This window comes from Phymastichus coffea, unplaced genomic scaffold (assembly GCF_024137745.1).
Source record: "Phymastichus coffea isolate CEN01 unplaced genomic scaffold, Cenicafe_Pcof_1.1 PCOF00061, whole genome shotgun sequence".
In the NCBI taxonomy this organism is placed as follows: domain Eukaryota; kingdom Metazoa; phylum Arthropoda; class Insecta; order Hymenoptera; family Eulophidae; genus Phymastichus; species Phymastichus coffea.
In genome coordinates, this window is record NW_026706872.1 from 1,246,711 (window position 1) to 1,271,648 (window position 24,938).

Sequence of the window (24,938 nt, forward strand, 5' to 3'; positions counted from 1 at the left end):
AGATTTTGTGCTACGATTTTCATTCCGTCGCTACTACACGTATAATTGCGCTCTTACAAAAGAAGCCGATAGTATCGGATCGTTTAAAAGCTACGCTCAAGTTTGTCGCTCTGCACGAGGCATGTATGTCCCGTAAAGAATTAAAAGCAATATACGAACAAATCGTCAAGGTATATTTATAGTAATGTAGTCTGCGTTGTAGTCTGCATAATGGCAACATAATGGCAACATGACCGGCTGTGAATTATGCGAGACCTTCAGCAAAATTACAATCGCAACCAAGTAAAGTCCTCTACGAACTTATTAAAGTCCGCTCTTATTACAAATACAATATTTAGGCGAAAATGCAGGCTATCAAAGCAATAAGAAAGAATAAAAAAGCCTTCAGATTTGCCTCATCAATATCACTAATTGACGTCTGGACTTTGAGAAAAGCTGGTTTACGTAAGATCTTCGCTTGAACAATGAGATCGGAAGTGAAGTGGTCCAAGCGATCCAGGTAGGCTTGCGCGCGACCATCGACAATAACGAGTGAGCGACCTCTCGATCAAGCTATATCGACGAGAAAGCACGAACGGCTATTGCGCCATCAAAGCAGTCGAACGTTTAACAGCTGGGAGATAAGCGAAAGCAGGAGGAGGGAGCTGCTATCGGTCGGAGACGCTGCGAGCGAAACAACAACAGTGCTTCGTCTCTCCTGAGCTCCAGCGATACGCGATCGGCAATACATTTGCAGAACCAGGCGCACACGCGCGCGAAAGACCATGCGCTAGTTTGGCTGCTGAGCAAGCGACAGCGCGATCATGGAACGCACAAGGCGCGCCCGAGCCGGCGACCAACGGACGGACGACGATCCTCTAGTCGAGGCCCTGGACGAGCTCGGCGGCGGCTCTGCATTTCTTTGGATGGTCTTTTTCTTCACCGTCTTTCCTACCGTCTTTGCCGGCATGCACTCCAATACTTACATCTTCATTGCCGAGGTAACTCTGCGCCGTGCGACCGCGCAATTCAGCCAAAGCAAGCCGAGGGCCTAACGATGGCCGTGTCTCGAGCACGCTTTTCATCCGAGCTTTTTTATATATAAGAAATCGTGCTCTGCGAAATGTCGAAAGCCTGTCCAGCTTGATTATTCTTAAATTGACGGAACACGGCATCGCGAGCTCGATGTAGGCCGGGAGAAAGGTTATATTGTTCAATCTTGAGTCGAATGACATTACGGACATAACGGACATTACGCGCTGATAAATTTAGTAACTGTGAGCACTCGCGCTCTGCGTCCAATGCAAGTCCTCTGCTACAGGCAAGTCCAATCAAAGTGACGATGATCCTAGATCCCGAGCCACTGGTGCGCAGTGCCGGAATTGAGCGCAGCCAATTGGACGGCCGAGCAAATCCGTGAGGTGTCGTCGGCAGACTCGTGCAGCAAGTACGACTACGATTACTCGCACTTGGCCGAAATCGGCTTCGAGGAATCCTTGAAATACGTTGCCGAGCATCACGAAAGTGTCGGCGTGGTCGGCTGCATGCAGTATAATTACGCGGACGACGTCGAACGAAAGTCTATGGTCGAAGAGGTGAGAAAAAGCCAGAGAAAAGAGGCGCTCTATCGGGCGTCTGCGGGTGTCGGTGCAAGACAGACGAGTGCGCGCGCGCGCGCGCCTGCATCCGCGTGTAGACCGTATCGCGTGATGCCTGGCAAAAATTGCAGGGCCGATTATTAATTGGGCGCAGACCGCAGTCGGTTTTTTGCGCTTTTTACGTAGCGTCAAACTTTTTTGCGGCCGCGCGCCAAAGAGCCAGAGCCAGAGCGAGGGCCAGGCGGACGCGGCGGACGCAGCGGACACGTGCTGGCCCGATTGAATTTGGCATGGGGCGCGCGCGCGCGCGCGCTCACCTACTCGGCTTTCGCCGCAAGCGCGACTTGGGAATGCGACTGAGCGATGCCCAATTGATTTGGACGCAGTGGGACTTGGTGTGCCGCGACGCTCCGAAGCGCGCGACCACCCACATGGCCCTGTCACTGGGCAAACTGCTGGGCTCGGCCGTCTTAGGTGTAAGCTCCGATCGCTACGGCAGAAAGGCCGTCTACGCTCTCGGCATAGTGATGTTCGCCATCGCTGGACCTGCCAGTGCGTACGTGCCGTGGTACTGGGCTTTCGTCGTTCTCAGGCTCTTGACTGGCGTCAGCTTCTCGGCCACCCAGTTTTCTTCCCTCACCACGCGTAAGTCCAACCAACGACTTTCTTTGGCGAGATTTATTTTTTGTCGGTCGACGCGTCGACTGTCGACTCGGCTGCGCGGGTTTCAAGTTTGGAAGAAAAGAGAGGACGCTGCCGAGCGAATCGACGGCGACAAGACAAAAGCCGGCCGCCGGCTAGACAGACACCGAGTCGGGAGTCGGGAGTCGGGAGTCGGGAGTCGGGAGTCGGGGCGAGAGCGGACAGGCGGACAGGCGGACAGGCGGCCACGCGGGCAGTCGGCACGTGATGAGCGCGCCTGTCATTGTCACGTAATATCGGTAGCGTAAGCAAGCTGCGCGAGTGTGTTGCAGTGACAGAGGTGGCGGGCAACACGCACAGACAGTGGACGGCTATAGTCTTCAATTGTGGCTTTGCCAGTGGCTCGATCCTCGTCGCTGGAATATCTTATTTGGCCAGCCAGTGGAGACAGGTCCAAGTGGCCACCTCGCTACCTGCACTCGTGCTGCTACTGTTCGCGTGGTAGGTATATCGCGCCGTAGCCGCCTGCAGCCCAACCTCTTTTCTCTGCTCGCCTCTCGATTATTCTTTCTTTCGCGCGCGCACCGCCACGCTCCTTCCTTTTCTTTGCCTCTCTCTCTCTCTCTCTCTCTCTCTCTCTCTCTCTCGGGCTGGCGTGCGCCGTAGACGCGCCAACCACTCTCTTGTTTCCTTCGCTTGGCGCACAATGGACTACTGCGCCACGCTCGCTCCGATTGAAAACAAGCTCTACGGCTTCACTTTCTCTTCCCGAAAGATCGCGTGGATTTAATGGCTGACGATCGCTCCACGATCGCTCCACGCCTCAATAGCACCATTATCAATGATTTCAACCTCGGCTCTTCTTCTTCGGCTCTGCGCTTGGACGCGACGCACCGCCCAGACTGCCATTAGCCACCAATTCTCATGATTCTTACGTCATTTTATGCGCGTCGCCATTTGCACCATCAATCATTGGGAATCCTCTTGCAATCGCTCGCTCGCTCATCGCTGACCACATCGCGAGCAACAATTTTTTCAGAATATGCGCCGTGCAGCTGCTGATGTATGTACGGCGCGCAAACTCGTTACGAGTTTCGATAATCGGATCTCTAATCGTGACGCTTGGTATTTCCAACCGCCAAACATTTTGTATTATCATTTTGCCCAGCTATGCTCTGCTCTGCTCTGCTCTGCTCTGCTCTGCTCTGCTTTGCTTTGCTTTGCTTTGCTTTGCTTAAACTTTGTCGAAAACATTGCGATTTGCAGGTTCATGCCGGAATCCCCGCGATGGCTACTCTCGCAAGGCAAGCGCGACAAGGCTCGCGCAATCCTCGAAAAGTATCGCGGGCCAATCAGGCACGACCCGCGCGACTTGTCTCACGGCCTGCGAAGGTCCGACGGAGAGGCGCACGCCATTGGCGATCGCAGAGCCCAAGGCTCCTTGCTCTCCGATCAGGTGAAAGGTCTGAAGATTATATTCGGCAATGCCGAACTGCAGCGGAGAGCTTACATTTCGTACTTCACCTGGATGAGTGCATCGCTCACCTACTACGCGTTAGGTAAGTTTCGGTCGTAACCGACTTTGCGCAGCGCCACGTCTATAGTCGAAATACCACCTGCGCACAGCTCTGAACGTGGACAATATCTCGGTGAACTACTACCTGTACGCGGTACTGCTGGGAGTAACCGAGATCCCAGCCTACCTGCTTCCAAGCCCAATCCTCATGCTGATGGGTCGGCGGCTGGCAAGTTCAGCATTGTTCGCGATCTGCGGAGCGCTGCTGCTGACCGTGCTGGCGTTGGCGCACCAATGGACCGGAGCCATCGTGACGGCCAGCCTCGTGGCTAGATTCGCGCTCTCGGCCGCCTACGGCATCTTCATCCTCTACACCTCCGAGTTGTTCCCGACGGTGAGGCTTTCGACAACGACTATTTCCCTATTTCCGGCTATCCGCTATAGCCAGAGCACTGCACCGCTCCCGTTCTTGCTCGATTCCAGATGTCGCGAAACTCGGCTCTGGGCACGAGCTCCTCGATGGCCAATGTTGGCAGCATAATAGCTCCGTTCAGCGTCGACTTTCTGGGCATTTTGGCATGGTGGGCTCCGAGCACTCTGTGCGGCACGCTGGCCCTCCTCGCCGCGTTCACGTGTCTCGCCTTGCCGGAGACTCGCGGCCGACCGCTTGCCGACACCGTTGAGGAAGAAGTCGCCGACGGACGCGGTATTGTCTCCTTCGCGCACACCTTCAAGTGCGTCAGGTGATCGGAACCACTTCGACCAATACGTCCAATTCCGAAGATTGTGCACGCCAGCAGAGCACGCAAAGTGCCTGTTCGATCTTGCGATTGCATTTCCGGCTAATCTGTGCGCGCACAACTAATCTCTTCAAATCGAACGGAGAGTCTTACGGGCAAGTGCCAATCCAATCACTTTCCAATTGGAGACCGGTCATCTGACAAATATTATCAACTACAAATGCTTGGCAACGGTCAACTGTTATTCTTCCAATGGAAAAAACTGCAAGATAGTTTCACCTAGATCGACCTATCGTTTCATCTTGGAACGTGTATTTCACTGATTTACCAATCGTATATTCTATATTGGAGCAGTATTCCTATTACAGGCATACGATAATAATTGTAAACGTGATAGTCGCTTTCAAAAGCCAGAAGCATCTATACCAGGTGTATGAGAATATTATAACCGATACTACATTTTTCACAAATCTGTCAACTCGCTATCGTCTTCTTTTCACAGCTAGTATCTTATGAAGCTCAAAGACTACTTCCAATAAGTACAACAATCTGTTTTCTGGTAGTGCGCGCATTTTTTCTCCGATTCAGCTTAGTGATACGTGCTAACGAATGCTATTCAACCCCAATATTATAATACGAGCTGCTTCACAACCAATTTTTATTATAAAAGGCCAAAAATAACTGTATGTGAAATTACGAAATTCGATTGAAAAAACAATTTCTCCCATTGACAATCTAACGATTTTCGTGTATAACTATAAAACTCATAATCTACAACTGACAGCATCGTCTTTAAGAACGCATAGTAAAATACTGCCAGCAAACAAGTTATCTTTCAAATAATCGATATAATTAAACAATTTTTGTTTAGTAGGCTATTAACATAGCAGCGATAGTAAAAATTATGTAGATCTATCCAAAATAATCCGTTTGTATTTATTGCTCATGATCGCAATCTTCACCTATTTAACTCTTGCGGGCTGTATACACAATCTATAGATCATCAATCTATAGATTACGCATGCAGCTCTCCCTCTCTCTCTCTCTCTCTCTCTCTCTCTCTCTCTATATATATATATATATATATATATATACATATATACATATATATATAGAGAGAGAGAAACTTTTCATGAAAATATAGTAACATCTTGTTGAAATATAAGAAAATCTTCCTTTCTTAAAAGAGTGAGTAGTCTAAAAGTGCTCTTTATGAAGGACTTATTAAATCCTTTTTCCTTTCTTTTTTTTAATAACGTTGAATAAAATCTTTCTGATAATTCGAACTATAAAAAATCGGCAATAATTACTTACCTTAATTTTACTGGAGACTATGCGCTCTGAACTAAATGTAACGGAATATAGAAAAACTCGTGCAAGGAGGCACATCGCGAACCAAATTGCAAATGTTTTAAAATTTACTTGAGATTCTTCAAATTTTTAAGGCTCTATGGATTTTTCATGAAGTAAAATATACGCCAATGCTTTTAGCATGTTATTAAATTATTTGGTAATTTCTTTATGATGTATTAAACAATTAAAATCTCATTAAATAATAATTTCCAAATTACTAACAAGCTATGTATAAGATTTTTACGTCTTTCAACGAGCTGAACGTGCACGTCCGGGCTGAATTATCGAAAAATACACTAGCAATTAGTTATTGACAAATCACATCAACAGATAAATAATTATGATACATCAACATTGTTCAAAGTACTGTGCATTTTTTATCGAATAACGAATGCATAGGTTCTTTCCGATTAACAAAATATTGAATTAAACTAGAAATATTGAGATGTAAATATAAAAAGTTATGCAGCAAGTGGTTACCATAACTGCTCAACTAAAAATCTAATATCTCGAATTCTATTCAAAATTTTTTAGGCCTGGAAAAATATATAGGTTTTTCGTGAGATCAGATATGCATGACAATTTACAAAATTTTGATGAATTGATTTTGCAGCAAGCCATCCTCGAAATTCGGATTCAGGAGCTCAAAGTACATATGGTGCACTTGGACTGATAGCTCGATAGAGAAATAAATTGAACTTTGTTCTGTGCGAAAATTTAGCTTCGAATAATTAGAGTAGGCAATGAAAGATGTAAATCAATAGATTATTACAGTTAAATATTGTACTGTGATTTGGCTTTATTCAATAACGTCAAATATTATAACATTTTTTTGAGAATGCACTAATTACAATCGTGAACGTCTATATAGAAGTCTATTATATACATTATGAAGGATACAATTATAGAAGACTATGTTTTTACATCTTATATTAAATTTTTTTTCATGTTTTTCAAACTTTTTCATGATTTTTTAACGTAGAACTTGGGATAATAAAAACACAAGACTTCATTGATAACATTTTTATATCATTATTATCAACATAATTAACTGTACATTTATTTACAAATAAATTATATCGTGGACTTCTCGCATATCAAATCATGAGAATATTTAATGCATATTCAATTTCGTTTTCACTTCGTGCGCTAGATATCGCTATATAGTCAGTAAGAAATTGTCTATTAGGAAACAACGTTCTATTTCGATAAGTTATTGCAAAAGAACAAATAGAAATATTTTTTATTGTTTTCAGTTCCATCAGCATCGCCAAAAAAATTCTTTTCCTCTCTATATAATGGAAAACAAAACAGTTTTTATTGAAAACTGTTCATGCAATGATTAATTTAAACTACGGGTATCACGTGTATAGCGCTCAGTCCCACTGCATCGCTTTTTAGTCACATATCAATCGTGAACACCGCATACGGAGTCATGATTTGATTCATAGAGATTGGGTCTTGGGACTTCTGGGACGTTATTCTGGACCCAGTCGCATATGCACAAACGCTCCTGTACGACAAATACAATTCCAGTGGAATCACTGCAAGTTTGGGGTTATAGTTACTAATGCCAACATAATACCAATCGCTGATCAAATAAACTAAACAAATTGTAAGCGTTCAAATTTAGAGGTGTTCAGCAATCCTACAGTTTGTTTAGTTGATTTAGTTCATTTGATCAGCTGTTGGCGTCATGTTGTCATTATACATATTAATCATGGAAGATCGATTGTAAAGATTCCTGTTTTACTCCCCAACTTTAAAAAGAAATCAAATCATTTTCCGCAGTGGTCTGATGTTCTTATCGTTAGCTTAAATTATTTAGTTTATTCAAAATATTTTTCATGAAAAATTGAATTTAAAATTTTCAGTTTTGAATTTTCCATTATATAATATCTATATGACACACACACACACACACACACACACACACACACACACACACACACACACACACACACACCATACGAGATAGTTAGGTATTTAGGTTTCGATAATAGAATAACCCTGTATAAGGTGTTCACAGAATTTTACTGACACATTCAGTTTTCATAAAACTTAATAAAGTGATCTTATATAAGAAATTATTAATATTAATTAAAATATCAAAATTAATATTAATAATTTCAGCAATAATTCGAGCAAATGTTTTATTGAGCTTTATCATTTTTCATTTTCTTTATTTCAAATGCACGCTCCCTCAAAGTCTCTATAGATCGGCGCACAAACAACTGCGTAGTGCACACTGGTCTTGTTATATCTGATAGTGTCACAATTGATGTCTTTTTGAATGTGTCAGAGACATTTTGTGAATATCCTAGGTTATGTTTGCTATACATAAGTGCATAACCAACGTTTTATATCTTTGTCGGCAAAACGGAGAATCCATTATTTTCATAAAAATTTGTCAATTGTATTACACTTATTAGAGTATTTACAATTATTTTGAAAAAAGTAAGCGTAAACCAATTTTATTTCCTTTTACAACATTTACGTTATTACATTCCCTAATCATCGAATTGTACGTGAATAAAATATCATTATGACACGTTTTACACGAGCAAAAGGCTCAAAATCTTCGAACGAGAGGGTACCCAATGAAGGAACACCATGGCATATTATGAAGCAACAACTGGAAGAAGCTTTGCAGATGCAACAAATATCACAAAACAAAACAAAATCTGCTCGTCAATTGCTCAAAGAAAAAGATGATGCAGTTTATTATGCACAATCTTTGGGAAATATTAGTACCGATTGGGCAGAATTCGAAAATTCAAAAGTTGATGCTGTGAAAAATAGTAAAATAGAAAAGAAACCCAAGGGTCAGCAGAAAAAGATTGAAGCAGTTGCTAAAAAATATCTTTCAGAACATAAAGGATCAGCTGAATCTGCTAGTACAAATAAAATAGCTGGAAAAGATGAAAATATTGTAAGTACTATTGATAAAAAACAAAAAAATAATACCAAATCGGATAATCCTACTGAAGATTATTTTGCAAAAGATTCGAATGATACAGAAGATATTGATAAAAAGAAAAAGTATAAAGCAATCGAATTGTCTAAGTCGGCTTCTAAAGATACAACCGTTAGTAAACAAAAAGTCTATAATAAACTTGATGAATCAAACACAAAATTAAGTAAGAGACAAAAAAGAAACAAGAAAAAACAAGATCAGATCAACGAACCTCAAAACGAAGCCTCTAATATAAACATGTTCAATGTTGAAGGAAATGATTGGAATAATTCTGTGGAAATTGGTAAAAGAAGAAAAATTGATGACAATCGTGATGGACAATTTGCTAGCACTGCTTGTTTTGATAATAAAAGTGACAAGTGGTCTCGGTTTGATTTTAAGAATTTCAGAAGATTTGGCAACAATGTACCAAAAAAATTTCAAAGAAAAGTAGCCAAAAATAAAGATGATAGAAGTCATCAAAGAAGAAAACTTGATAATAATATACTGAAAGTTACAATAAATGGAATGGATGTAGAAATTGTAAAATACGATGGTTTTCCAGTGAAAAAAGACGATGCAGAACGATTGAAAGAATTAAGACAAAAATTAGTTCTGAAAGGTAAGCAAAAATATTATAATGCTAGTACTTTAACTATAAAAATGTTATTTTTCAATTAATCATTAACATAAAATGTTAGGCATACCTGAATCAGAAATAAATGCTGCCATGAAATTAGAAAGGAGAAAGTGTGAAAAAGTCTTGGCTCGAATACGGAGACAAGTTTGTTTTCACTGCAGAAAAGCTGGTCATAATCTATCTGATTGCCCAGAACTTGGCAAGGAAGAAGCAGGTACAGGAATATGTTTCAAATGTGGATCTACAGAGCATACTCACTTTGAGTGTAAGGTTACTAAGTCAGATGATTATAGATATGCAAAGTGTTTTATATGTAGAGAACAAGGGCATATTGCTAAACAATGTCCAGATAATCCAAAAGGCTTATTTCCTGATGGTGGTTGTTGTAAAATTTGTGGTGATGTAACACATTTGAAAAAAGATTGTCCAGATTTAATTAAACAAAAAGAAGAAATATCCATCGTCCTTGATACCATAAAAGATTCTAATCTGGAATCATTAGATAGTAATATTGTTACAAAACCACCATTAAAAACACCTGTTAAAAAAATTGTAAAATTTTAAAATAAATTAATATATTGATTTGCAACTGTTTTCAAAATAAATTTTTATAATGTTATGAGGTAAAAATTCTTACTTTTATGATTAAGCTTATCGACAGATTCATTACTTTATGTTTTATTTATGATTAATTTACAATATTTCACTTTTATCTGTTTCTATTATATGCAATATATTGATTTCATATTCTATAGCTTTTACATAGATGGTATTAATTATTATTCAGTGTACGTAATTAAAAATGGTGTGCATTATATTTGCAACAGTTCTCTAATTAATTATGCTAGCAGCCACTATCGCTGTACTTATATGTCTTTACGATATTCAATATACATATCTGAATCTTCAAACAACATATAAATTTACTGATTTCAATATAAAAACTTTAATTTATATTTTATAATCCATTATAGTTCTTTTATACAAGTATCTATGCATATGCATTGTACATCAATGTTTTCTATTTAATACTTGTTAAAATATATTAGTAATTGGTGATTTGATCATACATAATTTCAAACAAATTTAAATTATTTGCAGAAAGTAGATGAACATTAATGATTAATCAAGTCTGACCAGTCGAATTTTATAGCAGTACAAATTCAGTTTGAAATTACATTTTTTTTATCTTGTAAGTATTTAACTTCTTCATTCGACTATCTAGTACACTTTTAGTGTGAATATTTTATTGCATAACACTAAATATCAATATACATATGCTCTGTTGAGAAAATTAAACTTTTGTCTGTTTTTTTATACCTAATTTCAAAGGGAATTAATCAATTTATAGCATATCACAGCTATCAACAATTTAAAAAATTTTTTGTATTATTTATTATTTCAGTTGATTTTCGGTCATAGTTTGACTTAACGTAATTTTAGTAAAGTTCAAAGTTTAATTTTCCTTTTAAAGTACATGTATATATAGCACTCCAGGTTATAGAAAATTTGTCTTTCCTGTTTAGCATGTATAATTACGTGGAAACAATGTATTATTTGATAATTTAGTATTGTACAAATTGCATTGATTCAATCGTAGTTCGTTTGGTTAAACTTTTTATTTTAAAGATAATTTTTTTACAATTCACTTGTCATCGTAAGTATTGACTTTCATTTGTTTAGCGAGTGACAGGTTAATTTTATTATAAAGAGCGAATTTAAAAAAATGATCGGCTTCATCAAATGAGCTACAATTGAATTAATTCAATTATAAAATACGAAATTATTGAATTATATACCTATAAAATGTTATACTTTCTCATAACAAAATCAAGGAAGCAAATTTTCTCTATCTTAGTGTATTATATATACAAGTAGAAGGCTCTTAATCAAAATATTTATACAATTGAGAATTATTCTCTATTTTTTCTAATAGATTCAGTTCAAAGAATATCGTTAACTCTCTTAATAAATATAAAATGTCTTGTTCAAAAATAAAAAACTGTTTTACTTTTTTACAGTTATTTTTTTAACAAGATGCAAATTTGTAATTCCTCACTGAATCTGTTAAAAATATAATAAAAATAATTATTTAAATGAATTATTTAAAAAATACTTTGAAATGTACAGCTTAAAAATGTATAAATAGAAAAAGCCACGAAGGAAGCTATACTAAGAAGCCAGTAAAATGTCGCACTGTACAACATTAAAGATCACCAAACACAGCATTTCAATTTTTTAATTGATTAATTCAACCTACTGTCTTTGGCATCAATAGAATGAATTATAAATCTATCGTTTCTTCTGTTAAATGTTTCAATAGTAAAAATTACAATCATCTATGATGAACATTGCAAAAAGGAAATATCACTATTATGATATCCCTGCTACGTCGATTCTGCTTTATGCGCCGATTCGATAATTTCCTTCAGACATCGCCCAAATTCTTCAATTATCAATTTTTGTGACGTCTCGTCGTCAATCATGTTTCGTTCAGATTCTTCTGCCTGTGCCATCAAACATTGGCATGTCATCTCAACTACTTTATCAGTCAAAAAGTTGAATGGTTGTCTGAAAATATACGAAGAATTGATCGAGTAACCGTTGTAAAATTTAAGTAAATCTAATGGCGATAGCTACCTTGCACCACTATTGGAGGCAGCAGGAGGTCTGAAAGTTGGATCTGACATTTGTAACGATTTTGTCTTGTTTAAGGTCAACTGTGCTGATCTAACTTCTACAGCTTCTACCAAGTCTTTTAGCGATTGTTTATGGACTGTAGGCTCTTCTACGTTCCGACAACCAATGCACTTGCAGTTCTCAGAACACGGAATTTTAGCCTAGAAAAATGTATTGACAAATGTTCGTTTTTAAATAATCATTACACAGAGAAAATCATTTTCATGGTATACATAGTCACGTATAAAAAATTTATTAATAGAAAAACGAATAATCTACCTCTCCTCTTTAACAAAAATTTAACAAGTCATGAAATTAACATTCATTTAAACATGACAAATAAAAACTGAAGAAACTCACCTCATAGCACTCGCAATAGTTTTTCAAGCAGCCGCTGCGTTTACAGTTGCAACCTTTGTTATGTCGCCTAATGTCATCTCCAGTCTCCCGAGCTTTACCGATTTTCGGACGAAAAGCATTAGGATTTCGTTCCAAACAGGATTTGATCGCCCTTTGTCGTTCTTCCTCGTTTCCAAGGTTATTGGAACAGTTGTTGCAATTGCACATATGACAGAATTCTCCATTGGCGAAACAATCGCAGTATCTACACGCATACATATTGATACATAAAGTTGTCTAATGATTTCAGTATATTTTTGCGGCTCATATTGTTTACACAAAAAAATATATATGTACAATGAGCATTTTTCTAATTTAACGATATATCTTTTTTCGAGAACTGCTAGACTATATTTTTTCGTAGGAATAGAACAAAAACAATTGATTGTCGTGTATTATTCCAACTAAACGTAGAATTCTTTATCGATATGGTGTAAACAAAATTTCGCATTAATGTTTATTAATTAAGTTAATTTACAGCAAGAAAAAACACTTGTTGAAAAGATTTGAAAATTAAAAAATAAATTTATGGTATTGTATATAGCATAAAAATTTCAATTTCACTATTAAACTTAAATTTTTCAAGTTTATCAAGTAAATATCGTTATCATTTTAATTGGGCTGATAAATAAATAAAAATTCATCTAGTTATTAATCAATTGAATCAAAACTTTCCATCATAGCCGTAAAATAAATCATATAATAAATATTCTCTTAATACTCACAATTTCAAACATTGCGATTTCGTACAATTACATGGTTTTCGCGGTCTAATGCCATTAGCGTCTGCATTATTAAATGATCTAGATGTCTTTAAATCTGACAAAGAAGGAGTTGACGTGTTTCCAATAGAACTTTGCGAGCTTTGTGAAGTATTTAATAAAGTTGGGGTTAACGATTGTGGTTTAGGCTTTGCTGGTTCATCCCCCTGATGTATAAATTATATTTTATTAAAAGCAACGCGATTATAAAATATTGGCAATAAATAAAAATAAATAAATAAAACTGAAATAGTAGTTCTAACCTGTTGGAGATACTGTGCAGGGAGAACAACGATATTGGAATTAGCAGATATGACTGCTTGGCCTGATGTAAGTTGACTGAGCGCTGAAGCAGGAATTGTTACAGTATTTTTTGACTGACCTCCTACATTAGTGGAAGCTGGAATAATTATTCTTTGACTGCTACTTGCTATTGATGTTTTAGGTGCTACAGTTCTCAATGTTTGACTCCCAGTATTTAAAGGAACGACCTGTATTTATAAAATTATCGTTATTATATTGATGAATAATTGTTAAATATTATTATTTAAATTTCCTTGTATACTTTAACAATCTGCTGTCCACCAATTTTTTGAGTTACCCCAACGGTTTGAAGAGTTGTAGGTGTTTTCGTTTTTCCAACAGTTACAACATTGTTGGTTGTTGTTGATGGTGTACTTACGAGACGAACGTACTGGACCTAGAACCAGTTAAAAATAAAAATTTACATTCTGTATAATATTGTTTTACTGTAATCTATCAAATTTTCATATTCTTACTTGTCGCCCAGGTACTTGGATTTGATGAACTTGACCAGCTTGATTAGCTGGTATCCTTATAATTGGATTACTATTTGCTCCAGCTTTCATTGCACTCTAAATAAAAAATGTTATGAAATTAATATTCCACTGATTTCACTTATTCATTGATTTTTTCAAGTTATTATCTGTCAACATTACCTGTCTTATGATAACTTTCTGTGTACTTGACTGTCCAGATTTATTCACAGTTGCAGTTTGTACGTTTACAACTTTTGATTGAGCAGATGTAGATGGAGCTGGTAAGATTTTTGTTGGCGATTTCACCGAACTACTGGGAACTATTGTCAATTTAGCCGGTTGAGCAGAAGTAGATTGTACTAATTTGTTAACAATCAATCCCTACAAAAGATGATCATTTCATATATTTTAATTAAAATTCAGTGATATTCAATATATTTCTTTTAAATATGCTTCTCAGGTAAAATATATTTACAGTTGTTTGTTTTTGAGCTGTTGATGGCAAAATATGTTGAACCTTATTTGTAGGTAAAAGACCCATTTGTTGCGCTTGAGCAAAAGTAATAGTTTTTGTTGGACTATTTACATTGTAATTTGATGTATTAGTTTGTATGAACTTAATTGTTTGTCCTTGTTGACCTTCCGTCGGAGATGCAATTAAGACTTGCTGACTACTCTGAGGCTGGGTATTTGCAAGGATCATTTTTGTAGTATATACCTATAACAAAATATTAAAACTGATTTAAATAAACTAAATAAAAATGCATAATCAATACAAAATTATTTTAGCAGATTAAAATTTTACTTACACTCCTATTTTGTTGAGCATTTGAAGCACTTCGTTTAGCTTGAATTGCTTTATTGACTTGGGAAGTGTTTCCACTACCTTTAGCAGCAATAGCCTTGGCTCCAGTAGGTGTTGACCTTATTTGTACTATACTACCATCTGGAGACTTGCCAGCTATTATACTCTGCGCTAATGTTTGCAGCTGATTGGGAGAAGCTGACGCTGGATGAGAAATTTTCAAAATTTGACTTGCACCCTGACCTGATGCTGGAGATACAATCATTATTGACTGACTTTGCTGAGCTGACTGAGTAACATTTGGTTTTATCTGTAAGAAACATTAATAATGTAATTAGTATTCAATAAAATTTGTACTATAACAAAGAAAAGAACAATAAAAATGTATATATTGATACACACTGGAACTGTCGTTGTCGGAGATACCTTCTGTAACGTTGGTTTTGTTTGAAGTATCATATTTTGGGTGGCCGAAGCAGCAGTTGTATAGATAATCTGTTCAGTCTGTACTTCTGTTGGTACTTCAGTCATTTCAACATCTGGCAAAATAGTTTCACTCTCAGTCATTTCCTCGATAACTGTATGAGTTTCTTCAGTGGCCATAACTTCTTCTGCATTCATACACTCTAATTCAGCTTCAATATTTGTAAGTGTCTCATAATCACTTGAAACGTACTGTTCCCCAGTGTGAGATAAAGTTAAAGAACTCAATTCTGTATCAGACATATTTTGAGAGGTAAGAGCCACTGGCTCCACAACGGTTCGGCTGCTTTGATTTTTACTTGCTGACATTGTGGGTTTTTTATTAAAACAACTTTCTGTAAAGCAAAATGGTTATGTCAGAAATTTTATTCTCATATGTAATACAAGAAGCTTGCAAAATTCCCAATTGTAAATAAATGATAGAATTTAGATAATAGGTCTAATGGAAATGTTATCTTACTATTGATTTCCCTAAGATTGAATTTTAATGTAGTGTACCAGAAAAAATGATTTATAATGAATAGGTACTCTACGATATTCGTAATAAATTGACCATTTTTTGAATTACAAAAGTACATCTTGTTCTAGATTTAAAAATTCAAAAATTCAAACGTAAGTCAATGCTGCACAAAAATTCATGACTGCAGTACTTGATATTAATATACATAGCCGAATCATATTGCGAAGACAAAAAGTAAGAAATTCATTTTTGAGCATCATAAACAGGTAATTTTAATAAAAATATGCAAACATTCGAAGCGTACCGTAAGTGAAGGAACATTAGCGCCATTACTGTTTCGAACGCGCCATTTTCCACGAAGACAACTTTAATTCCATCTCACGTAAATTCAATAACTACTGTACTCAATGTAATTTGAATAAATTACTCTTGTCGAAACACTAAATTTCTTATAAATCTTAAAGAAACTGGACGACTTCCTAGCATTTCCAAGCAGGATAAAAAGTGCCGTATAACCACTTAACCTAACATTCGAAATTTCGTATTGAAAGAAAAGTGTGAAGTGAGAGCAAGTGAGAAAGAGATAGAGATAGAAGAGCAAAAGTGCTTGGGTGGGGGCGTCGCTCTAAAATAGGTATCTTTTTCTCTCGACAAATTTAATTTGTTACGTTGGCTCAAAAACTCACTTTGAAGTTATTATAAAACTTGCCACGATCTTTATGAAAAATTGTCAACTTTATCATCGCTTACCGCAAAATTAGTCTCGAAATAGAAAGATTTTGTTTAAAATCACGCGCCCACCATTACTGTCCCAAGCTACACACTGTACGCCGCGTAGCCACCGTAGCGCTGCTATAAACAGGTCCAAATATTTTATGTATACTTTGTTTTGATGGATAACGGCACAGCATCAATATTCAGAATCTTGACTGTTAACACTGACCTCGTCGATACCGGAATAATTATTTACGAGAGATAACTTTTGCGCACTTTACAATATTCGATTTCGCCATGTTCTATTACCCTTCCGCGGCTAAAAGCAGCCCGTAAAATGCTGGCGCCGCTGCACTCACCAACCAATCACAAGCAGACTCCACCGAAGCCGCGTTCCGAAAGCCGATGTAAACGATTCTTTTTCACTCTCGAATTAGTCGAATTCTCAATTGAACTATATATGTTAATTTTCTATGTTATATTTTTAACCACGAAAGCTTGTATTGCATGATTTTACAACGACGATCTTAATAGACATTTGGGCTTAATTAATATGATTACAAGAAGATCGTTCATATATTGCGATTAATTAATTAAAATTTCCTTTGAAAAATTCGTTGCTGAAGCTCTAAAAACTACGTACTAATTGGATTCAAGAAAATTGTTCGCTATCGATGATTTCTCGATAATGCGCTATGGTCAATTTCTACCCAGTCTTTCGCCAATTAAACTATTCATATTAATCATCAATTAGGTTTAATAACAACAATTATAATTATAATAGCTTCTTTTATACTGTTTTAATATTCGTTAATTTTGATGCGCTCCACAATATTTGATGGTATTTTTAGACCTAATTTTGTATATTAAGTACTTAGGCTCTCCGTAATTATTAACTGGAAAGCTGAGCTATTTTTAGTACTATTTACTCAAGGCAAGAAGAAATTAGATAACCAATTAATATCAATATTACAACTTACGCTATTCAAAATTAGTAATGCGCATGCGTACGCTACGCGTTTGTGTGAATGCGTTCCTAAAACTAAACAATTTCATTACTATATATATAGTGATAATCAGTATATCAATTAATTACATTAATTAAAATTTGCTAATGCAAACTTAATTTTTAAAATATTACAACAAACAAATTTTTCATGTTTTTTTTCAATATTTCAAATTACTTAGATATTAGAAAAAATAAATTATATTCTTTGTTCTAAATGTATTTTTTAATGAAATATATATATTACATAAAATATATCTCAGTATAAAACAGATATATATTATGATTATCACATTGATCGAATTTCAATGTTTATATAAGTATAGTTTGTCAATACCAATACACCAATGCATGAAATTCGTGATGAATCATAACCAGACCTGACTAATGACCATAACCTGACCAAGCAAGGGGCTGCGACTGCGCACAGAACGCCATTCGCTATTTGCTATTTAGCATTGTTGCTGATGATATCCTGCTGCCTTGTAATGTTTCATTTTTAGGCAAATAAGATTGAAACAATGGCCTCAGCAGTACGTCAACAACTTGCAAATTTGACCCATTCTGGTGGTTCTCATAAAGATCAAGCTGAAAAGTAAGTTAACAATCAAATGCTATGTCACTTTTTTATTGAACAAACAATAAATCTGTCTGTTTTTGTATAGGTACAAAGCGATCTTGGATGCGATATGTGCAACGTCCGGTGAGGAGCTCTCTGAGAATTTGAAAGTGTTCATTGAAGCAAGTATGTTGATTGTTAATGTTCTTTCGATAAACACTTTATTGTCGGAGATTTGTTAATTAATGTACGTGTTTTGTTTCAGTTGTTAACGAGAATGTTAGTTTGGTTATTTCCAGACAAGTACTAACTGATGTAAGTAGCCGATTGCAAGTTGTACCAGATCAAATTTCAAAAGCTGTTTCACACTTCACATTAGATAAGGTATTTTTAAGTATTTCTATGTTTCTCTAAATATGTCAAATATTATTATTTGACCTTGTTCTATGATTATTTAGGTACAACCTAGAGTCATCTCTTTCGAAGAGCAAGTTGCAAGTATAAGACAACACTTAGCTGACATATATGAACGAGAACAGAACTGGCGTGAAGCAGCTAATGTACTCGTTGGTATACCTTTAGAGACTGGACAAAAGTAAGATTTGATAGTTACATATTTAATGTAATTTTTATTAATGTTTCCATTTATTACAAATTTATTTAACTTTGCCTTTATAGGCAATATACAGTTGATTACAAACTTGAAACATATCTCAAAATAGCAAGACTCTATTTGGAAGATGATGATCCTATTCAAGCTGAAGCATTTATTAATAGAGCTTCCCTTTTACAGGTATTTTGCATAATTTAAGTTATAATTATTTTGTACAATAAAATTCAAAGTATACTAATACTACTTTCTTTGTTGCATAGGCCGAATCTAAAAATGAGCAATTACAGATTTACTATAAAGTTTGTTACGCAAGAGTACTGGATTATAGAAGAAAGTTTATTGAAGCAGCTCAAAGATATAATGAATTATCATATAGATCTATCATTCATGAAGATGAGCGCATGACTGCTCTAAGAAATGCTCTTATTTGTACAGTACTTGCTTCAGCTGGTCAACAGAGAAGTCGTATGTTAGCAACATTATTCAAAGATGAAAGATGCCAACAGTTACCAGCTTACTCAATATTGGAAAAAATGTATTTGGATAGAATTATTCGTAGATCAGAACTCCAAGAATTTGAAGCACTTTTACAACCACATCAGAAAGCATGTACATCTGATGGGTTAGGTTCTACAATTCTGGATCGAGCTGTCATTGAACATAACTTACTATCTGCTAGTAAGCTGTACAATAACATTACTTTTGAAGAATTAGGATCACTTCTTGAAATTCCACCAGGTAAAGCTGAAAAAATTGCAAGTCAAATGATAACTGAGAGTAGAATGAATGGATACATAGATCAAATTGATTCTATCGTACATTTTGAAAGTGAGTATGCTTTCAATTATTTAAGGTTTTTTTGTAACTCTGTAAAAGTATACTTAGAATTTAAGATGCTCATTTCCAAATATTTTTTCCTGCAGCTCGAGAAAGTCTACCCACATGGGACAAACAAATTCAGTCTCTTTGTTATCAAGTGAACCAAATTATAGAAAAAATTGCTCAAACTGAACCAGAATGGATAGCTAAAGCTATGGAAGATCAGATGGTGCACTGAATTTTTTAAGAGTTAATTTAAGTAATATTAAGTTCTCACAATCGTTCTAATGTGTAAGTTTGAAAATATGATTGCTCCATGTGTATGATGTACCATCAGTGCCACAATCAACCAAGAAAAACAAAGCTTATAATACGAATATAATATTTATAATTTTTTAAGGTAATCTTTCAAAAAACTTTCCTTAGAACTAGATAAAAAGGAGCACTTGAAATAAGATCCGTTCTTTTGTAAATAAATCATTAATTAAAATTCTTTTGTTATGATTTAACTTTATTGAAACAACAGTCAGAAAACTAAATGTGTATGGGTGATTCCACAGGAGTATCATCAATGTACATACGATACTACAAAAATTAATGACCTACAGAAAATGCACATAAAAAAAATGAAAAGATGTATTTTAAAGTAAAACATAATATGCAAGTTGTTTTCATTTTTCGTCTCAACTTTATTGTTGCTATGGATAGTTCCATATCGTATCTTACTAGAGTCAATGTGTTGATACTATGAAGCTGACGTCTAAAATTTAACAAATCATTTGCTTTTTACAGCAGTATAATACGGAGATTTTTAAATCTTGCATTTATTAGAATTTTAATTTGCGTCACATTTCATACCGCATCTCTTCCAATCTTCATCCAGCTGGCTGAGTGAACAAACGACATAAACTGTCCCTTATACAATATGCAATAAAGTTCAGGTAACCCTTTGCAAGGGCAAATCTACCTACATTACATTACATTACAGGCAATGACCGGTCTGAAGCATGATTGAGACATGTTCATTATGACGCAAGTGTAATGAAGTATGTTTTTTCGAAAGGGGTAGGATTCACTTTGATCTTGAGACTTAAGCCTCCAAATCTAGTGCCAGACCAACTTTATGACCACCAGATCCAAAATTCTTGCCATCAATGTTTGCAGAAAGAGTAAGAGTAACACCTGTAATATAATTAATTAAATTTACATTTTTGAAAAAAGTATTTATAAATGGAGTCTAATATTTTGAATTTTCAATAAATTAATTTAAATGTTCATAAAGGTGCGAAATGAAGATGTAACTAAGTTTGAGTTCACTCTAAGTGAAAACCTATTTATAAATTAGCATATGAGGCACTATAAATAACAAACTGTAGACTGTTTGCTCAAACTACCGTAGGATTCAAGATTCCTTCATGTCTCTCAAACACATTCTATTACATAACAGCTTTTATAAATTTTATATGCCCCAAAAACCAATAAAAATAATCTTAGACTACTTTTAAACAAATCATTCAAAAAAAATTTCAAGTATACTAACCACTGTGCAATTTTTGCTGATATCCCAAACCAATTTGTAGTTGAGAGTTAACCTTGGCCCTCACACTAACGTCCTTGTCAAGATCATACTTGGTACCAAGACCAAATTGTGTTACATTGTTGCTAGAATTCCAAGCTAAATTAATAGCACCATCAAGTTTGGAATTGATCTTATGGTATATTGATCCTCCGAATTCACGACCATTGTCACTAAAACAATAAATATATTATATATTGTTAGTACTGCAGAAAAAAAACATTTTCAATATAAAATTTGTTATAATTTATTTGATTTTGTTCATTTACACAGATGTGTGAAGATGGAAATCAGATGCGTTGAAGCCAAGTGCAAAATTGTTCTTTGTAACTTTCTTGGTTTGAGAATCAAAACCAACTTGGTATCCAGCTAACCAACCTGTAATATAATAAAAATTAAGTAGTGCTCCTTATTGTTAAAAGTTTGAAATAATTTTATTAATCTTACCTTGATATCCAATAACAGAAGTAGCATTGATCAGAGGGCCAGCTGAAAGACTCAGATCAAAATCAGCAGTGACAGCAACATTTTCATGTTTATATGTACTCTTCAATTTGCCAGTTTTGAGTCTATAAACAAAATAAAATAAGATTGAATGTAATACACATTCACATTTGTATCTACTTTTCAGTGTATAACATTTTTTGTGCAAATAGAAAAAAGAGAAACATTTACTGTGAACTGAATAATTAAATTTGAAAAAAAAGAATTCTGAATAAACGAGTAATAAGATAGTTGTTGGACAAAATATCTTTAAACTTACCCAGTTTGAGGAGAGAAAGTGGAACTGTAACCAATAGTGAGACCTTTGAGTAGCTTATCAGCAAGAGTAATATCGGCACCAAGAGTATTGTCTGTATTCCATTTTTCAACAAAAGTAAGGCCATAATCCTTAACCTTGTATTTGCTTTCAAGGGTACCAAAGACTTTGCCGGTATCCTGATTGGATACACCACCAGAAGAGAACTCAACACCACAGTCTGTCTTAGTCCTCACGTCAAGCTTGAAGAGACCAAAGTGGTATCCTTTACCAAATACATCACGTGCATTCTTACCAAGATCACCATAAGTTGGGGGAGACATTTTCTATTGAATAAGAAAATTAGATTTAGTAACAAGATGGCAGTAGATATGGTAATGAAACTTGAGATAACTTTTGAGGAATATTTTCTTAAGTATAACAATATAATTCTTATTATCTTTGTAGACCTAATTACATTGAATACTTTTTCATGTGACAAAATGGCAATAAAGAGAATAAAATAAAACCAATGATGAAGGAAACCAGCAGTCTTTCAAATTAATGGCTGAATGATAGAGGAGTCAAATCAATTGATCAGGGAAGCAACGGTTTGACACATGGGTGTACAAGGAAATTATTAAAAAAAAATCAGTCGTGAGCACAGAAAATCTTAATGAGTCGATTGTTTTATTGGTATAACTTTCGTTGTGACGGTTCAAGTGAAAATCGATGCCACTCCTCTTCACGGTCGATTAACCTTCACCTTATTACCTAAATCCTACCTCTCGTCATTCTATGAAACACTAAAAACTTGTAACATATACTTCTCTCAAGTTTTGCAGTGTCGATTCAACGACAAGACTGGTAGCTTAAGACTAGAAAGAGGCGGTATTGAACTGCCCTAACTATTACATAAGGCGTAAATTATCAATTTTCATTGAAAGCGTGAAGGGCAATCTCTCGTTTTCCCGTTTCAACCCGCATGCAATTTTCTTTAGAATAAAAAGAAAGCGAACTACTGAACCGTTGTAAATAAAAGATATCAATAAGGTAACGACGAATGGCAGTTATAATTCACAAAGGCACGCTTTGGATCATGGCCACGGCAGACGACATTTTACTGGAGCGTGCGCATACCGGCAACGAATACTTCCCGCTTGGCCGCTCATTCTTCCGAATTTTTCTCCCGTTTTGTCATGTCATTTCTACACGCAAATGTTACACAATCATCGTTAGTTGTGCTCAGTTTTTGAGCACTAATTGAAGATTACTTACTTACTCTCAAGTTTCAATCGGCCGAGTCGAATAATTCACGAATAGGGAACAACCCTGGTTAGACTCCGTCTGAATTCTGTTCAGACTGTGTACGTGCTGCGTACGTACGCAGAGAGGAGAGGATAGAATATCCGATATTATAGAGTAGAGTACAAGAGTTAAGTTAAGAGTCGGTATAGTCGCGATATGCGCTTGCGCAAATGAGCGCTTACGTAGATGTCACACTTTTTGAAAGATGGTAAAAAAAGTACTGAAAATTTACTATATTAATTGTGGTATGATCATATTGATTTATTGCATCGTGTTTCATTATTTAATTAGTAAGTTAAAAATTACAAGGTAAACAATTTGATGTGATATATAGGGTGAGCGGTCCCTATTATCGACCCCCACTGCACCCACTGCCCGGTCCCTTTCATTTAATTTAATTTAATTTAATTTAATACATTTGGGCAACGTATAATCACAATAATTGATTTGGTATTAATCTATACAATATATTTAATGGATTACGACTTGTTTCATCACATAAAAATATCAAATATATTTCTTTGACAATCAAAGTATAAATTAAAGTGGCCGGATATCGGTACATTCGACTTTTTCTTGAAGCCAATTACCGGTCAAAAAGCAAATGCAAATAAAGGATGTTTTTTTCCATTTTTTCAGTTGTGTAACTGTTTTAAATTGTGCTGCAGTGCATATTGAATATTTTGATATTATATTTATGTCCTATTGTAACTTTACAAATTGAATACATTTTAAAATGCCGGTAATTGATACATTGATTCGTTAAGCTGCCGGTAATCAGAACACTCACTGTCTAACCTGCATTGAAATTATAATGATAAAAGTGTCTAAAAGTCCAGCGTATGTTTTCTATAAATCGTCCAAACTGTGAAGATGGAATAAGTTAAATTCTCGATCAAATTGAAAAATGCATCCGACTTTCGTTATTATTATAATATTATGGAAATGAGTTGTTCATCATATACATCACTTGTGCCAAAAACGTGAACATTTTGGACAAATAATGAATAATGTTAAAAGAAAAAATAATCACCTTTGCTGAGAAATTGACAAATTATTCATGTCAAATTATTACTAAAATATTGAAAATTAAATATTATAACAGTTTTTAATATTTTATGGTAATAAAGTAGGAAATATTTACATTAGCCTATGGTAATTAGGATACAGAAAATTTTTGACTGAATATGGTATGATGTTACGTGGATATTATTTTATCATTAAATTTATGTACAATGTAAACATAATAGATGAGAAGTTGAAACAATTCTTGCTACTTGGGTTGATATGTTAATCCACTATAAATATTAAAGTAGAACAGTAGATAAAGAAAAGTAAAAGGATAATAAATTTGGAATTGACACCGTACAATGATGATTCTCGAAAATGAATGATACTTCAATATTAAAGTGAAGCTTATTCATTCGTTGGATTAATATGATTTGAACAGGAATCCTATTAAAAAATAATCGGAAATGCGGCAAATCTACCCATCGGACCTATCAATATATGGCTTTGACAGGTACGTCCTACCGTTGATGCCGACACGAAATGACGTTATTTTGATTTGAATGCTATTCAAGAATAAAAGTAAAAACGACTCACCCCGCCGCTGACTGGATTTGTTGGTTCCCTCGGACTCGAGCCTTCTCGTTACGGCCGTACTGTAGCTTCGGGACGGAAAGAGCGCGTACATCTTGAAAAGTAAGCCAGTCGAAGTGGAACTGCTCTTATCGACGAAGAAAAACAAACGGCATCAAAGTTTGCGCCCTGCAAATCCGCAAGTTCCACCATTTTCCACCACTTGTTTGAAA

General features: G+C 35.7%; 5 protein-coding genes across 11 annotated transcripts; 3 read left to right on the forward strand and 2 right to left on the reverse strand.

Moving 5' to 3' along the window:
* The first annotated feature begins 803 nt into the window (after positions 1-803).
* On the forward strand, positions 804-5,515 carry LOC131666772 (organic cation transporter protein). The gene is made up of 7 exons (XM_058939668.1): positions 804-980; positions 1,332-1,574; positions 1,964-2,222; positions 2,552-2,720; positions 3,486-3,778; positions 3,846-4,129; positions 4,219-5,515. The coding sequence occupies exons 1-7, from the start codon at positions 804-806 to the stop codon at positions 4,480-4,482; spliced, it is 1,689 nt and encodes a 562-aa protein (XP_058795651.1). The 3' UTR covers positions 4,483-5,515.
* Positions 5,516-8,142: 2,627 nt separating this feature from the next.
* On the forward strand, positions 8,143-10,078 carry LOC131666816 (uncharacterized). Its single transcript, XM_058939761.1, has 2 exons — positions 8,143-9,406; positions 9,486-10,078. Exons 1-2 carry the CDS (start codon positions 8,374-8,376, stop codon positions 9,986-9,988), a joined length of 1,536 nt encoding a protein of 511 aa, XP_058795744.1. The 5' UTR covers positions 8,143-8,373; the 3' UTR covers positions 9,989-10,078.
* Positions 10,079-10,145: 67 nt separating this feature from the next.
* LOC131666812 (protein lin-54 homolog) lies at positions 10,146-16,853 on the reverse strand. 3 transcript variants are annotated; one of them, XM_058939753.1, is made up of 13 exons: positions 16,734-16,853; positions 16,541-16,642; positions 15,250-15,665; positions 14,852-15,157; positions 14,518-14,760; positions 14,223-14,423; positions 14,043-14,138; positions 13,829-13,963; positions 13,527-13,754; positions 13,228-13,430; positions 12,464-12,707; positions 12,065-12,264; positions 10,149-11,995 (listed from the first exon to the last, which is right to left on the reverse strand). In XM_058939753.1, exons 3-13 carry the CDS (start codon positions 15,637-15,639, stop codon positions 11,812-11,814), a joined length of 2,430 nt encoding a protein of 809 aa, XP_058795736.1. In that variant the 5' UTR covers positions 15,640-15,665; positions 16,541-16,642; positions 16,734-16,853; the 3' UTR covers positions 10,149-11,811. The 3 variants fall into 3 exon arrangements, with proteins under 3 accessions (XP_058795737.1, XP_058795736.1, XP_058795735.1); XM_058939754.1 differs by having other exon boundaries at positions 10,146-11,995; positions 15,274-15,665; positions 16,541-16,841; XM_058939752.1 differs by lacking the exons at positions 16,541-16,642; positions 16,734-16,853 and adding an exon at positions 16,095-16,452 and having other exon boundaries at positions 10,150-11,995.
* A 1,022-nt stretch (positions 16,854-17,875) lies between these two features.
* On the forward strand, positions 17,876-19,967 carry LOC131666817 (COP9 signalosome complex subunit 4). The gene is made up of 7 exons (XM_058939762.1): positions 17,876-18,105; positions 18,176-18,255; positions 18,335-18,453; positions 18,528-18,664; positions 18,748-18,862; positions 18,943-19,510; positions 19,606-19,967. Exons 1-7 carry the CDS (start codon positions 18,032-18,034, stop codon positions 19,737-19,739), a joined length of 1,227 nt encoding a protein of 408 aa, XP_058795745.1. The 5' UTR covers positions 17,876-18,031; the 3' UTR covers positions 19,740-19,967.
* Positions 19,968-20,029: 62 nt separating this feature from the next.
* Positions 20,030-24,884, reverse strand: LOC131666818 (voltage-dependent anion-selective channel-like). Of its 5 annotated transcripts, none has more exons than XM_058939768.1 (6): positions 24,730-24,884; positions 21,841-22,163; positions 21,525-21,646; positions 21,347-21,455; positions 21,042-21,250; positions 20,030-20,683 (listed from the first exon to the last, which is right to left on the reverse strand). In XM_058939768.1, exons 2-6 carry the CDS (start codon positions 22,158-22,160, stop codon positions 20,592-20,594), a joined length of 852 nt encoding a protein of 283 aa, XP_058795751.1. In that variant the 5' UTR covers positions 22,161-22,163; positions 24,730-24,884; the 3' UTR covers positions 20,030-20,591. The 5 variants fall into 5 exon arrangements, with proteins under 5 accessions (XP_058795751.1, XP_058795750.1, XP_058795749.1 ...); XM_058939767.1 differs by lacking the exon at positions 24,730-24,884 and adding an exon at positions 22,644-22,797; XM_058939766.1 differs by lacking the exon at positions 24,730-24,884 and adding an exon at positions 22,602-22,784.
* Positions 24,885-24,938: the final 54 nt, after the last annotated feature.